At 39.6% G+C, this 12,768-nt stretch overlaps 1 protein-coding gene across 2 annotated transcripts in view; it reads left to right on the top strand.

Annotated features, from left to right (window-relative positions):
* ZNF532 (zinc finger protein 532) overlaps positions 1 to 12,768 on the top strand; it is a 700,664-nt gene that overhangs the window by 375,582 nt on the left and 312,314 nt on the right. For both annotated transcript variants that reach the window (XM_044066159.1, XM_044066160.1), the window contains exon 4: positions 1,128 to 1,309. In XM_044066159.1, the coding sequence (XP_043922094.1) occupies positions 1,128 to 1,309 (182 nt within the window). The remainder of the gene's footprint in view (positions 1 to 1,127; positions 1,310 to 12,768) is intronic.

The raw sequence follows: 12,768 nt of genomic DNA, 5'->3' as shown, positions 1-12,768 counted from the left end.
CCATTTTTTAATCCAAACCTTTTTTTGTGCCAAAAATTCCTTTTGTACAACAGATTCTTCTTTCCCCTTTCTTATAACTTCATTACTTTGACCGACTTTTCTGTTAGCAGGAGTCCTACAAAACTGTTATCAAGCAGATGTAAACTTTTCAAATGTGCCATTGATTGGCTTATTTTTAGCTTCCCATTCTCATTTATATATAACAACACATTTTTTAGGGTTTAACCTTTTTTCCAATGTAATTTAAAAATTAAATTAAATAGATTAGGCTGTGACTGAAAAGGGACAGTAGACCAGTTCACTTACACAGTGAACAAATAGTAAAGAAATAAACTGACTTAATTCTTTTTCTAGTTTCTCCCATAGTAGATGAACCCTCTCTATGGAACTGTACACTGCTAAAGTACTGTTTTAACTAACTGTACTTTTTATGACGTGGAACATTTTCCGTAACTGAATTATTTTTTTCATCTTTGCATTGTATCTCTATATTCTTCTTTAACTAAATCTGTAACCCCAGAAAGAATCCTCAACATCTCTCTGTTATTACTTATATATACCCGCAACTTTTCTCCCTCTTCCACCCACTCTTTTGCTTTTTACCTTTTTCAAACTCAAACCAGTTTAAAATAGCTGTCTTTAATACTTTTGTTTGTAATATTTTTTGTACTTACCCTACTACATTTTTATTAAAAAAATGTATTTTTCTTTTTTACTAAAATTTTGTAATCTGTGTAGTATAATATCATTCACCAACTTACCTTCTTTCTTCTTGTGGAAAGCACCAGTAAGTTTGTCATTATTTAATCAGTAGCTGTAGTAACTGATGTTCATCAAATATTCCTTTTCTCCCATTGTCTTTCTCTTGCAAGAAGGGGAAAAGAATTTACCCAGTGTCTTGAACAACAGTCCTTTCTCCTTAAGTAACCCTGTGCATGCAGTTTGAAAGCTGCTTTTGGGTGAGATTCCCTGTACAGATTACTGCCGCATGTTCAATCACTTCACTAATAGTCTTAAGCATTGTATGAGTAAAGCACTCTGAGATTACAAAAATTATAAAAAAAAAATGATGTAAAGTTCTTTGTTTAACATTCATTGTCTAATTGATACTATATTTTATGTTTTAGAAAACCTGTTTTATATGCCAGATGCTGCTTCCCAACCCATGTAGTTTTGCATCACACCAGAGAATTCATCAGCACAAGTCACCATATACTTGTCCAGAATGTGGAGCAATATGTCGATCTGCTCATTTCCAGACTCATGTCACCAGGAACTGCCTCCACTATACTAGAAGAGTTGGATATCGGTTGGTAGTTTACTATTTATTGTATGATTTTACTAGTTTGTTATCGAAAAATATTGGTTAGTAGTTTACTATTTATTATATGATTTTACTTGTTTGTTATCGAAATGGCAATTTTTTAAGTGTTGAAAAGCTGTATATTTTTTGGTGTTTACATCTGAGACTGAAAATTCTGTGACAGGATTTTTTCCATGATGTATTTTTGAGTATAACATCAGTCATTTTGGGTGTATTGCTAAACTAGCTAGCAAGAGTGAGTTTTCTTATACTTTCTTTTTATTTTTATGGTAAGTACTGAGGGGAAATGGACTGTAAACATATCTAGAATCTTTATGTGTGATAACTAGTCGCATCCTATAACTTTCTATCTAGAACAAAATGTAAGACAGGTCCTTTTGGGAGTTGGAGGGGTGGTGGGGAGTATCAAACAGCCAGTGCTTGGTTTCTTTCGGGAGGATACAATTTTTTTTTTTTACCACCGCAGTGTTACCCAGAAGTGGAAACTGGAGGGATGGTTATCCACACATCTGCACACTGAAACAAGAGTAAACAGGGATGAGCAGATACCCAGTGATCATTTGTACTGGAGCGAGATGCACCTGGCTTCATTGCACACTCACCTTCCAGGGAGTAGGACAGTTCTTTTTGACCATATTCATTTCACCTTGTATTATTTAAAAAAATATATGTTCCTTTCTCTAAGGTGTGATGTTCCTTTCCTTGGCTATTACCTTTTAGGATGGTATAAAAAGGCTGTTGAAGGAAGAGTGAAGATCAGTATTAGAAGTAAGAGCCCCCAAAACGAGACACTTATTTTTATGATCCTCACAAAATAGCAGAGAACAGTGATTTTCCATGTATATTTGCATTCCATGCACAGTAGCAGTAGAGAAGAGCGGGGAATATTCTTATTCTGAAGGACCAGACTGAGTTGCCATAGTTTAAGAGCGATACTGACGTCCTAGGATTTCTGGAAATAGTTAGAATGGTTATTGTCTGTGGGACCAACTTGGTATCCTGCTGTGCTGGTAAAGTCTGTTTGCTTAACCTTTTCTTTTTCTGGCTAGAAGAAGGACCAACTATGGGACCAGTAGTCTGTTCCATGGTCAAGACAAAATGATGGCTCTTTCCTGGGGGGAGGGGAAATGAGCAGCATATGGCAGTAAAACTACCAGTTCTCATTTTTTTTTTAAATGGAAAAAACACAGTAGAAAGCACTTTAATTTTCCTATGTGAGGCAGGTATAGTTTTTTAAACACAATTTCTCCATAGAAAGTAAGTTTTCTTTACTATTATGCTGACAGAAAAACAAGTGCTCCGTTTAAAAGTACTTTACAGTGTCGAGACAGTCCATTAAAACATAACACTCCCAGCTTTCAAGTAATTTTCCTGAAGATGAAAGTAATGAAGTATTGACAAAATACATAAAATGGACGTTTTTTCCCCTAAAGGGAATTTATCTGGTCAGCAAAATAAAGCACAAACTGTCTGTCGATCCTTGAAAATCTCAGGAGTGTACTCTTCAGTGGCAGAAAAGCTGTGAAGACTTTTCACACCCAAACTTGCTTTTGGTCAGCAGCTTCAGCTGCTTGACAGTTTGTGTGTGTGGAAGGTGCCGTGAAGCTTTGGAAGCTGGCTGGCCGTTGTGTCCTTGGCAGGATGTTAATGCATATAGCTAAGGCCACTGCAGCAGTGATCATTTGAACATCTACTGTTATGCTAAGTTCAACTTGCACAAATGTATTTTCTGGCTTCTGCAAATGTTTGCTTTCTTAATTTGTTGATAATTAATTGGGTGCATTGGACCTTGAAAGTAGATATTGCAAAAGCACTGTATGCTTAATTTAATTGGACAAAAGATAAGGGCCTTTACCAGTTCTTTATTGATTTTTCTGCGTCTTACTGTTAACTTTCAAAACTGATCCTTGCATCTTGGTTCAACGTTTGAGATTTTAGATTATGGTCTCTAGAGTTCTGTTACAAAAGTGAAATGCATTTGTTGTTGACATTTAATTGGCCTGCGTCAAGGTGTCACACTGCTGACTTTTATACTAAGTCTTAATTGTAGTCCTGCTTTTAGACTCATGTAGTTGGTGCACGTAGCATATCCCTAGGCATTAAAATAATAGCTTAAGAGTTTTGGTTCCATTTAGGGACCTTGCATCTGATTGACTACAGAAGTTTAATTTTATGTAAGGTGTAGTTATAGCTAGCAATATGTGTAGCATGCTAGAGCATGATTTTGACATCCTGAATCGTTTGCTTTTTTGAGGATTTGGATGAGGTACAACAGAACTGTTGAAGCACAGAATAAGTAACATCTGAGGTTTGGCAGTGGGTGGACTTTGAATATGGCTGAAGTATTTGAGAACTAATTGGTGCATTAGAATTGTATGTTTGGGTTTGTATTTAACTTTTGTATATAGAAGCTTGGAGATGTACTTACTTGTAATTCCCTCAGGATGCTTGGTAGCAAACCATGCTCAAACCCCCTCTTCTTGCAGATTTGCAGACTTTCTCCCCCAGTGCATTCATAATGCATGTGGGGAATAGTGCATTTATCTGACTTTTTTTTTTTTTTTACAGCTAGGTGTGTAAGGGGGTATTAAATCCCTTTCTGCATATGTAGTGCTTTTTCACAATAAGCCATACCATTTAAGACAGACACACCCACTTCTGCACAGTCTCTTCCCAGGGGTACTGTAATCAATGATTGCTGAACACTGACCATTATATATGCCTCAAAATGTTGTGAATTTAAAAAAGAGATCTTGTGAATGATTAAATTCTTTCAGGATTTCCTGCTTAAATAATAGCTTGAGAGTGGCACACTGATAAAGCAGTTAATGTGCTGTCTAACAGTAACACTTGTGTACATCTTTACTGCAGTTTATGGTGCTTACAGCACTGTGCATTGTTCAATATTCTGTTGCAACAGAGACTGATGAGTTAGTGTGACTACATTCATTAGAATTAAACTTTTCTTAATGTCCCTGCATCTCTCCCTGTGTATCTTTGACCTTCTCAAGTCATCCTGTATTCTACATTTTTTCAGGAATACTACACGTGAGACCATATTTTGTACTGTCTTTCAGTTTTGTGATTTAACTTTGACCAAAGTGCTGGCATTGTCACCATTTGAATTGGCTTCCTGTTTAGACTTAGACCTCTTCTCTGAAAATACACTACATTTTGGTAGCAAGTAACAGTGATGTCTCTTGGCCTGGAAAAAAAATTACTGGTAATGAGCTTAACAAGAACTTCTGAATTGCAGCTGTTGATGTGTACTAAACTTAAAACACTTTTTTTCATAGTGATATAGTAACTATGAAACCAGTCTTGTGCAGATAAAACCTAGCTACCAGTGCACATCTAAGAGGGCTCTTTCTCCTTTATTCTGTGCAGTAGGGAAGAAGACTGGTAAATATATGACCTGATTAAGAGAAACTTCCATGACTACTTTAGGTGTTTCTCAAGGAGATTCAATCCTTTTGAAACCCGAGAACTGAGGAAGGATTCCCTAATGAATACCTGGAGCTCAGAAATTCTTCGAGCTGTTTTCCAGGTACTAAATTTGATTTCTGTAGTCTTTCCAATTAACAAACAAGGGAAAGCTGTTAAACTATTTATAAATGGATTTCTAACTGCATTGCATTTTGTTACAAGCACTATGACAAAAGAATGCCTGAACACATCAGGACACATTCCAGCAATGCCACTGCAGCCTTTGCCAGGTGACTGTCTACCCATCCATTCTGAAGGCAGCCACTTGGTCCTCAATATACACTTTTTCAAAGCATTACAGTCTATCCTCTGCTTCTAGAGGTAGAGCTGACTTCACTTCAGCAGTCCTGCAAGAACATATTTCCCTCTTATAACATTCTTTCTACCAACCTCCCTTTTTCTGTAGTTTTGGAAATCCGCCCCCCAAGTATAATTGCAGCAGTGAAATGCGATGAACATAGTACAGTTGTACAAATTACCATAAATGTAGATATTAAAGTATCTTCACTGCTGCAGTTATCATTTCCTCCCCCTTCCCTTATGTACAGTGCATCGTGCTGTGAGTACCCTCTTCTGCTTTCCTTGTAGGTTCCCTCCTCTACCCCCAAATTATTCCCTGTAGCTCTCTGTAATATCTTCTACTGGGAAGAGTATGGGCAGTTCTTGCTCCATGCCAGAGGCAAAGAAAGCGTGGCTCTGGCCAGGGGAGTGCAAGAAAGATCTGAAGAAATGGTGCTGGCAGATGACCCTTTATCCACAGGTGTCTTCATGTCAGAGAGGAGGGCAACCACCAAGCCTAGAGGAGGGAGGAAATCTCTGGTATTTCGGTCCACTGAGAGTTCCTATGGTAGGAAATTCCAAGTGTTATTACTGCAACAGTGAAGACAGTCCCAACACTTAAACTACTGTTGTACATACTTATCATAAATGTATTTAGGTTAGACAGAGAGAAACTTTATTGAGCCTACAGGACCAGCTTGGAGATGTTAGGGACAAAAAAATTAGAAAACTGCTGTTGCTAAGCATCTTTTGGGAAAATCATAATCACAATGAGAGCTAACTTAAAGCTGCAATTTTAGAGCAAGTTTTATTTTCTGGAAGTGGTGTATACAATATTAAGGTGTAGCTTTTATAAGAATAAACATTGTTTATTTTAAAGTTTTATACAATGAAGCCAAGAGAGATGAATAATGAATGTTGTTTTATGAGTTTAATAATGGAAGGGATTTTTCATTATGCTTGATTAAGGATGTGCTATGAAATTATTGTTATTATTTATAGAATGCATGTAATGTAGTACTGTATTAGCTCATAGAAGGTGATAGCTAAAGCTTTACATATGAAGTGTGATGTGTGTTGACTAAGGAATTGCCTGGACTTTCCAGTTCATGTGTTATAAAACTCTTTCAGTGGTCATTAAATATAATTATGTCTGAGCATTCTTCTTCTGTTCCTGGGATGTGCAGTATATCTACTGTTTCATTCACAGGGACACTGAAAGTGTTAAAGACAGCAAGCCTTGGTAATCAAAGAAGTATGTAGAAATTTCTTAATGATGCAGGTAATGTAAGTCATGAAGTGCTTGAATTGGTTTGAGGTCAAGGATAGTTGGCTGCTCACTTTTTTGTGCCCAATTCTAAAAGAAATTGGCCGGACAGTAAAAAAGTAATAACTTGAAAAGTTAATGGTATCCGAACTGCAGACACCTCTTAATTTGGTCATGGTATATAAGTAAGTATGCTGTTACACGTTACTTTGAGAGGCATTAAAACATTTAAAATTCCTATTTACCCTATCTGATAATGTCAGTGAAGTGGATATGGCTTTTAAAAAAATTGGGTAAGTATTGCTCATAACTGTGTATTGGAATGGTTAAATATTTTAATAGCTTGATGCATGATTAAACAACAGAAACTTTCTAATGAACTGAATCATGTATGAGCAGCTTAAATAATCTCTTGAGCTAACAGAAGTGAACAAAATTGTATCTACTAACATTAAGTTGAAAGTAATGGAAAAGAATTATAGACATGTAAACATAATTCAGCGCAAATTTAGGAGAACTTTGCTCTGGTTGAAGTAGTCTGCTGAGACTGAGAAAGAGGGGAGAAACTGAAGAGACAGTGTGGGTAGAGGGGAGTATTATGCCCACAACAGTAATGGCCATGTTTCTTTTGAGGAAGGAAGAGAGGATGCAAGGGTCTTCCCTCAAGGTGAATACCAGCAGTAGAGCTACAAACATGATAAGACATAATAAGGTATTGTTTAATAGTCTGGATGATGTGCTTTATGTTCTTCCTTCTGATGTACTTGATAAATTGAAACATCTGACACTTCGTATACTCAAAGTGATGATAGTGGACATTTCTGGAGTTGATATTTCAGCAACTGAATGCTATGTGTTTGGTCAAGTGCTTAAAATTTGTCCCATCTAATTTACTTGGAGAAAATTGTAATTAAATTGAACTTTTCAGATCTGCTTGTAAATTGTGTTTGATTTTTTTTAAAGATAAACAGTGTTATGTCTAATTAACAAAAATAGTGAGGATAAAAGTTTTTATTCCTGTATTTCTGAATTAGAGCAGTATGAAAGTGTGGTTTTGATGAACTTTTGTTATAGTATTTGTCACGAAAGCAAATAATGCCAGCCCAGTTGTCTGGAATTTTGTAAATAATTTTATGTCATTTATGAATACCAACATGATTCATATGCTTGTGTTACAAATATATTAGAACTGCATGTTACTTGTATATCAAACTGCTGGTACAGAAGTGTGTGTTGAAAAGGGTTGTAAAGTACTGAGCTTTAAAGTGTACCCTACTGGAACAGAACAGACATATACATACACTATTGTAATTGTTAAGATTTATATATTTTAACAATGGAAACTGGAACACAGGAGGTTAATTTCAGAAAAATAGCTGAAAATTTAATTACTTTATGACCACGTAGTAAAAGGATTTTTTCTTTCAGTTTCAGTGCAGTAATAGACACAATGTCTGGAACTAGAGGTTCTCTATATTGTCTTGTAAGTGTTTTGTTGATGTTTATCGTGTTTCACTGTTGCAGTCATTACACTTGGGTTATCCTGCTGGCAGGCTACCCGCAGTTGGCCTGAATTCCAAAGTCCTGGTTCGGCGTCAGCTGCTGTCGCCTCTTCCCTGATGTCAGTGCGCCAGGGGTATAAAAGATGCAGCCGACGCCATTTTCTTCAGTCTTTCTTGCCGCGCAGTGCCCGAAGCAAAAGCAGTTCGCAAGTGCCGATCAGCTGACTCCTGAGATTTTCTAAATTGAGTTTCGGATCCGAAGTCTTCAATAAAGCTAAGTACCCCATTGGGGAAACTTTTTTTTCTTGCTCCAGACCGATGTCAGAAAAAGTTAACAATTGTATTTCTTGTGGGAAACAAATACCTCATAAGGATTTTCACTCTTACTGTATTCCTTGCCTAGGCCCTGACCACGACATTGCTAGTTGTCGGTTTTGTGCTAGATTTAACCAACCACTGTTAAGCATCAGTACAATTTTGCTTTTCATTACTTTGGCCGAAGGTTTAACTACATAATGCCGTCAGAACAGCCGATGACCGGAGTTCATAAAATGTGCAAGGAAAAAGAAAAGGACAGGCATCTGAGGTCCAAAACCGATGATGAAGCCTCTTCTAGGCCATAGGCCAGTCGCTGGTTCACCGGTTCTCAGTGAGGCGCTTTCACAGCCCCTGACACCCACTACCTCAGAGCCACAGGCCGTCCCCGACTCCCACATGGAGACAGCTAGGCCTCTGGATACTCAAGGTATTGGGCCTTCGGAAACTAATCCCTCAGAATGGTCTGGAGCCGCTGAGCAGGTATCAGCTTCTGAGGGTGTTTTCAGACCTACACAGCTTTATATCAAGCCAACTTCAGCATCAAAGACAAAGACTAAAACAGTTTTAAAGACGAGAAAATAAGTACAGCATTCTCCTGGACAGACTTCCATGCCTAAGAAACAGATGCTCAAAATGGCCGAAGACCTAATTACTTTGATCAGGGGCTCCCATCCCCCTCCTGATAAGAGGCCTAGACAAGACACTGAATATGATTCCTCTGATCAGGTTTCCATTTCCTCTGACTCCTCTTCAGAACAGGATACGCTGTTCCTCCCTATGAGGATTCTGATGCTGAAGAATCTATTCCTTCAGCTTCTCCTCCTGAGGATTATTCATTTGGGGAAACCTTGCATACCATGAGGGAGCATTTCCACTGGGAGAGCCAAGATTATTCAGATTCTAAGAAAAGGCTCAGAGACTTTCTTTTACTGCCTCAGCACAGACCTCTTGCTATCCCTCCTGTTATAGATATTGTAGATGATGTCTTTTCAGAGTCCGGCCTGTCTCCCGACTCTTTACCTCCTGCACCTGTTAAGCCAGACAGATACTACAGGGTTCCAGATTCTCATAAATTTCTATATAAAAACCCTGCTGCTGACCCAGAAACTATTTCACAGGTTCCCAGAGGGGTCAAAGCTGCTACTGCAAAAATCCCTGTCCCCTCAGATAGAGATTCTAGGGCACTGGACAGATGGGGGAAAAAAGTTTACACTTCTACTACCTTGGCTGTAAGGGCTTTAAATTGTCCGTTTCATATGCTTAAATATCAGAAATATTTAATGTATCTGTTAAAACAGAAAATGTTGACAAATTTTGAATGTGCTGAGAAGAAGGAATTGCAGGATTTATTGCATGCAGCTGAACAAGTGGGGAAACATACTTTGCAATGTGGTTATGATTCACTGGAGGCTTCTTGCAGGGCCGCAGTAACAGGCTCGGTCATTAGAAGGCATGCTTGGTTAAAAGAACAGACTCTGCCTGATCATGTTAAAGCAAAATTATTGGATGCTGCATTACAGCATGATACTTTGTTTGGTGTTAAGGCAGAAGAGGTGTTTAAGAAAATGGAGGATAAAGCTAAATCTATGCAGACAGTGAAGGATTGCTTACAGGTGCAGCCACCCAGATTTAGCAGGAACTGGCCTTCTAAGAATTGGTCCTTTCCCGTGTCAGACAGACCACAAAGAGGCAGATATAGATGTCCTAGAGGCAGACAACAGCCCCAGGGCTCATACAGGCCCAAACAGTGGGGAGCTTCTACCTCCAAAAGCAGAGAAGACATATCACAACCATACAGGAAACAGTCCCAATGACTTCCCTCTGCCAATGCCAAGCATTTATCATTTGGCAGCACCCTTAGGGGGAAAGCTGGCATGTTTTTCACAAAATTGGCACGATTACCCAGGACAAATGGGTCTTAAATATAGTCTCTCAGGGTTACAGGTTCCACTTTCACACCCTTCCAAAGGCAAAAGGTATGCTAGACCTGCCACACAATCAATGGGCAGAGGCACAAAACCAAGTCTCATCCCTCATGGACATGAGGGCTATTCAGCCAGTGCCACAACAAGAGCAGGGACAATGATTTTACTCAAGGCTTTTCTTAGTACCAAGAAAGGACAAAGCATGGAGACCGATTCTGGACCTGTCTATTCTAAATACTTTTTTGGATGTTCCGAAATTCAAAATGTTGACACTGCAGCAGCTTCTGCCCATGCTGGGCAAAAAGGCTTGGCTTGTAACTTTGGACCTCAAAGAGGCATACCTGCATGTTCCAATCAGACAATCTTGCAGAAGATACCTCAGATTCATAGCTGGCTCAAAGCACTACCGATTCTCTGCACTGCCCTTTGGCTTATCTACTGCGCCCAGTGTCTTCACAAAATGCCTGGCACCAGTAATTGAGTTTTGCAGACAAAAAGGAATTCAAATATACCCCTACTTGGACGACTGCCTTATTCAAGCACAGGCCAAAGACATCCTACTAAAGCATCTGGCATTTGTAAAAAGATTACTAATTTGCCTAGGGAACACAGTAAACAAAAAGAAATCAAAACTAGTACCCTCTCAAGAGATAATATTCCTGGGTGCAAGCTTAAATACAACTGCCCAGATGGCTTATCTCACGCCAGACAAACAAAGGCATCTAACTTCTTACTTCAAAAACATGGCAACAAAGACCCAGTTATCTGCAAGAAAAATTCTGCAGGCTCTGGGCTACATGGCCTCCTGCATTCTGCTAATTCCATATGCAAGACTGCATATGAGGAAACTACAATGGTACCTAAAAAGTGTTTGGACTCAACATTGCCACAGCCTGGAATCATTAATTTCCCTAATTCCTTGCCTACAACAGGAGTTTTGATGGTGGGCACAGGCCTGTCACCACAACAAGGGACAGCCATTCACTTTACCCACAGCCAGGCAAACACTGACAACAGATGCATCAGATTATGCCTGGGGGGCCCACATGGCAGGGAAATGTATTCAGGGCACATGGGCCCCAAGCCAAAGGCATCTACACATCAATCAAAAAGAGATGCTAGCTGTGCAGAATGCCCTGATAGCCTTCAAGGACCTAGTTCATCCAGGACAGCTGCTGATAAAGACGGACAACACCACAGTCATGTGGTACATAAACAAGCAGGGGGGCACACATTCCTACCCCCTCTGCAGACAAGCCATGATTTTGTGGAACACAGAATTGACTTACCAAGTACACCTGCAAGCACAATTCCTGCCAGGAAAAACAAATGCTCTGGCAGACGAACTAAGCAGAAACCTCATGGACCCTCACAAGTGGAAACTAGATCCACAAATCTTCAGCATGATAACAGGGAAATGGGGATGCCCAGACATAGATCTTTTTGCCTCCCCTCACAACTGCCAACTTCAGAGATTCTGCACAAGGACTTATCACAAACAAGCATGGAAAGTGGATGCCCTGTCATTCAGCTGGAACAACCATACAGTATATGCCTTTCCTCCACTGCCTCTCCTCCCCAAGGTACTCCTCAAGGTCAGGCAAGAGAAGCCACAAATGATACTGATTGCCCCGGATTGGCTACGCCAACACTGGTACCCAATCCTCAGGAACTTGTCCCAAGGCCCAGCCTGGACATTGCCTCAAATTCCTCATTTACTGACCCAACAAAACAATCAGATCCTGCACAGCCAACTCGGAACTCTAAATCTGGCTGCATGGAGGATTCTGTAACCATTCAGAATACACCTCTCTCTAAAGTGGTTATGGATGTCATTTTGGAGGCCAGGAGGCCTAGCACCAGAAAATCCTTTGCAGATAAATGGAAAAGATTCTGTGCTTGGAACCAGGCACAAGGAATTGACACGCTTGTTCCAAATATTCCTCAGATTTTACATTATCTAACTGAGATGCTCAACAAAGGCCTATCCTTCTCATCGATTAAGATCCATGCCTCTGCCATTTCAGCTCATTACAATACAGACCCACCTATTATTTCATATCCGTTGCTTAGGCAGTTCCTCAGGACAGCCAAAAACATAAGACCTCCAAGGAGAGCACCAGTACCTGCACGGGACCTCAATTTTGTCTTGGAAAAACTCACAATGCCTCCTTTTGAGCCAGCCAATACAGCTGACATAAAATTCTTATCATGGAAAACAGCTCTGCTCCTAGCAATAACTTCAGCAAGAAGAGTCTCAGAGTTACAGGCATTAATGGCTGTGGAACCTTTTATCATCTTCCATCCAGACAGGGTTTCTCTAAGGACAAACCCAACATTTATGCCTAAGGTAGTGTCCAGTGTGGCTCTTAACCAAACCATTCCTTTCCCTACTTTTTACCCAAACCTGCAGAATAAAGGGGAGAGACTTCTGCACTCTTTGGACATACACAGACAGCTACGCTACTACTTGGACAAAACTAAAGCTTTCAGAAAGACTGAGCAACTTTTAGTGGCATATGCTGCAGGATCACAAGGAAGGGCTATCTCAAAGCAGAATATTTCAAAATTGATAGGACACTGCATTAGTTTCTGCTATTCACAACATGGTAAATCAGTGCCTAAGGGCATTAGACCACATTCTACCAGGGCAGCAGCCACCTCAGC

Source organism: Protopterus annectens, chromosome 1.part0, assembly GCF_019279795.1.
Source record: "Protopterus annectens isolate FY-2018-M chromosome 1.part0, PAN1.0, whole genome shotgun sequence".
In the NCBI taxonomy this organism is placed as follows: Eukaryota; Metazoa; Chordata; order Ceratodontiformes; family Protopteridae; genus Protopterus; species Protopterus annectens.
Note: the sequence above shows the minus strand (reverse complement) of the source record. Positions and strands in the feature narration are given on the sequence as shown.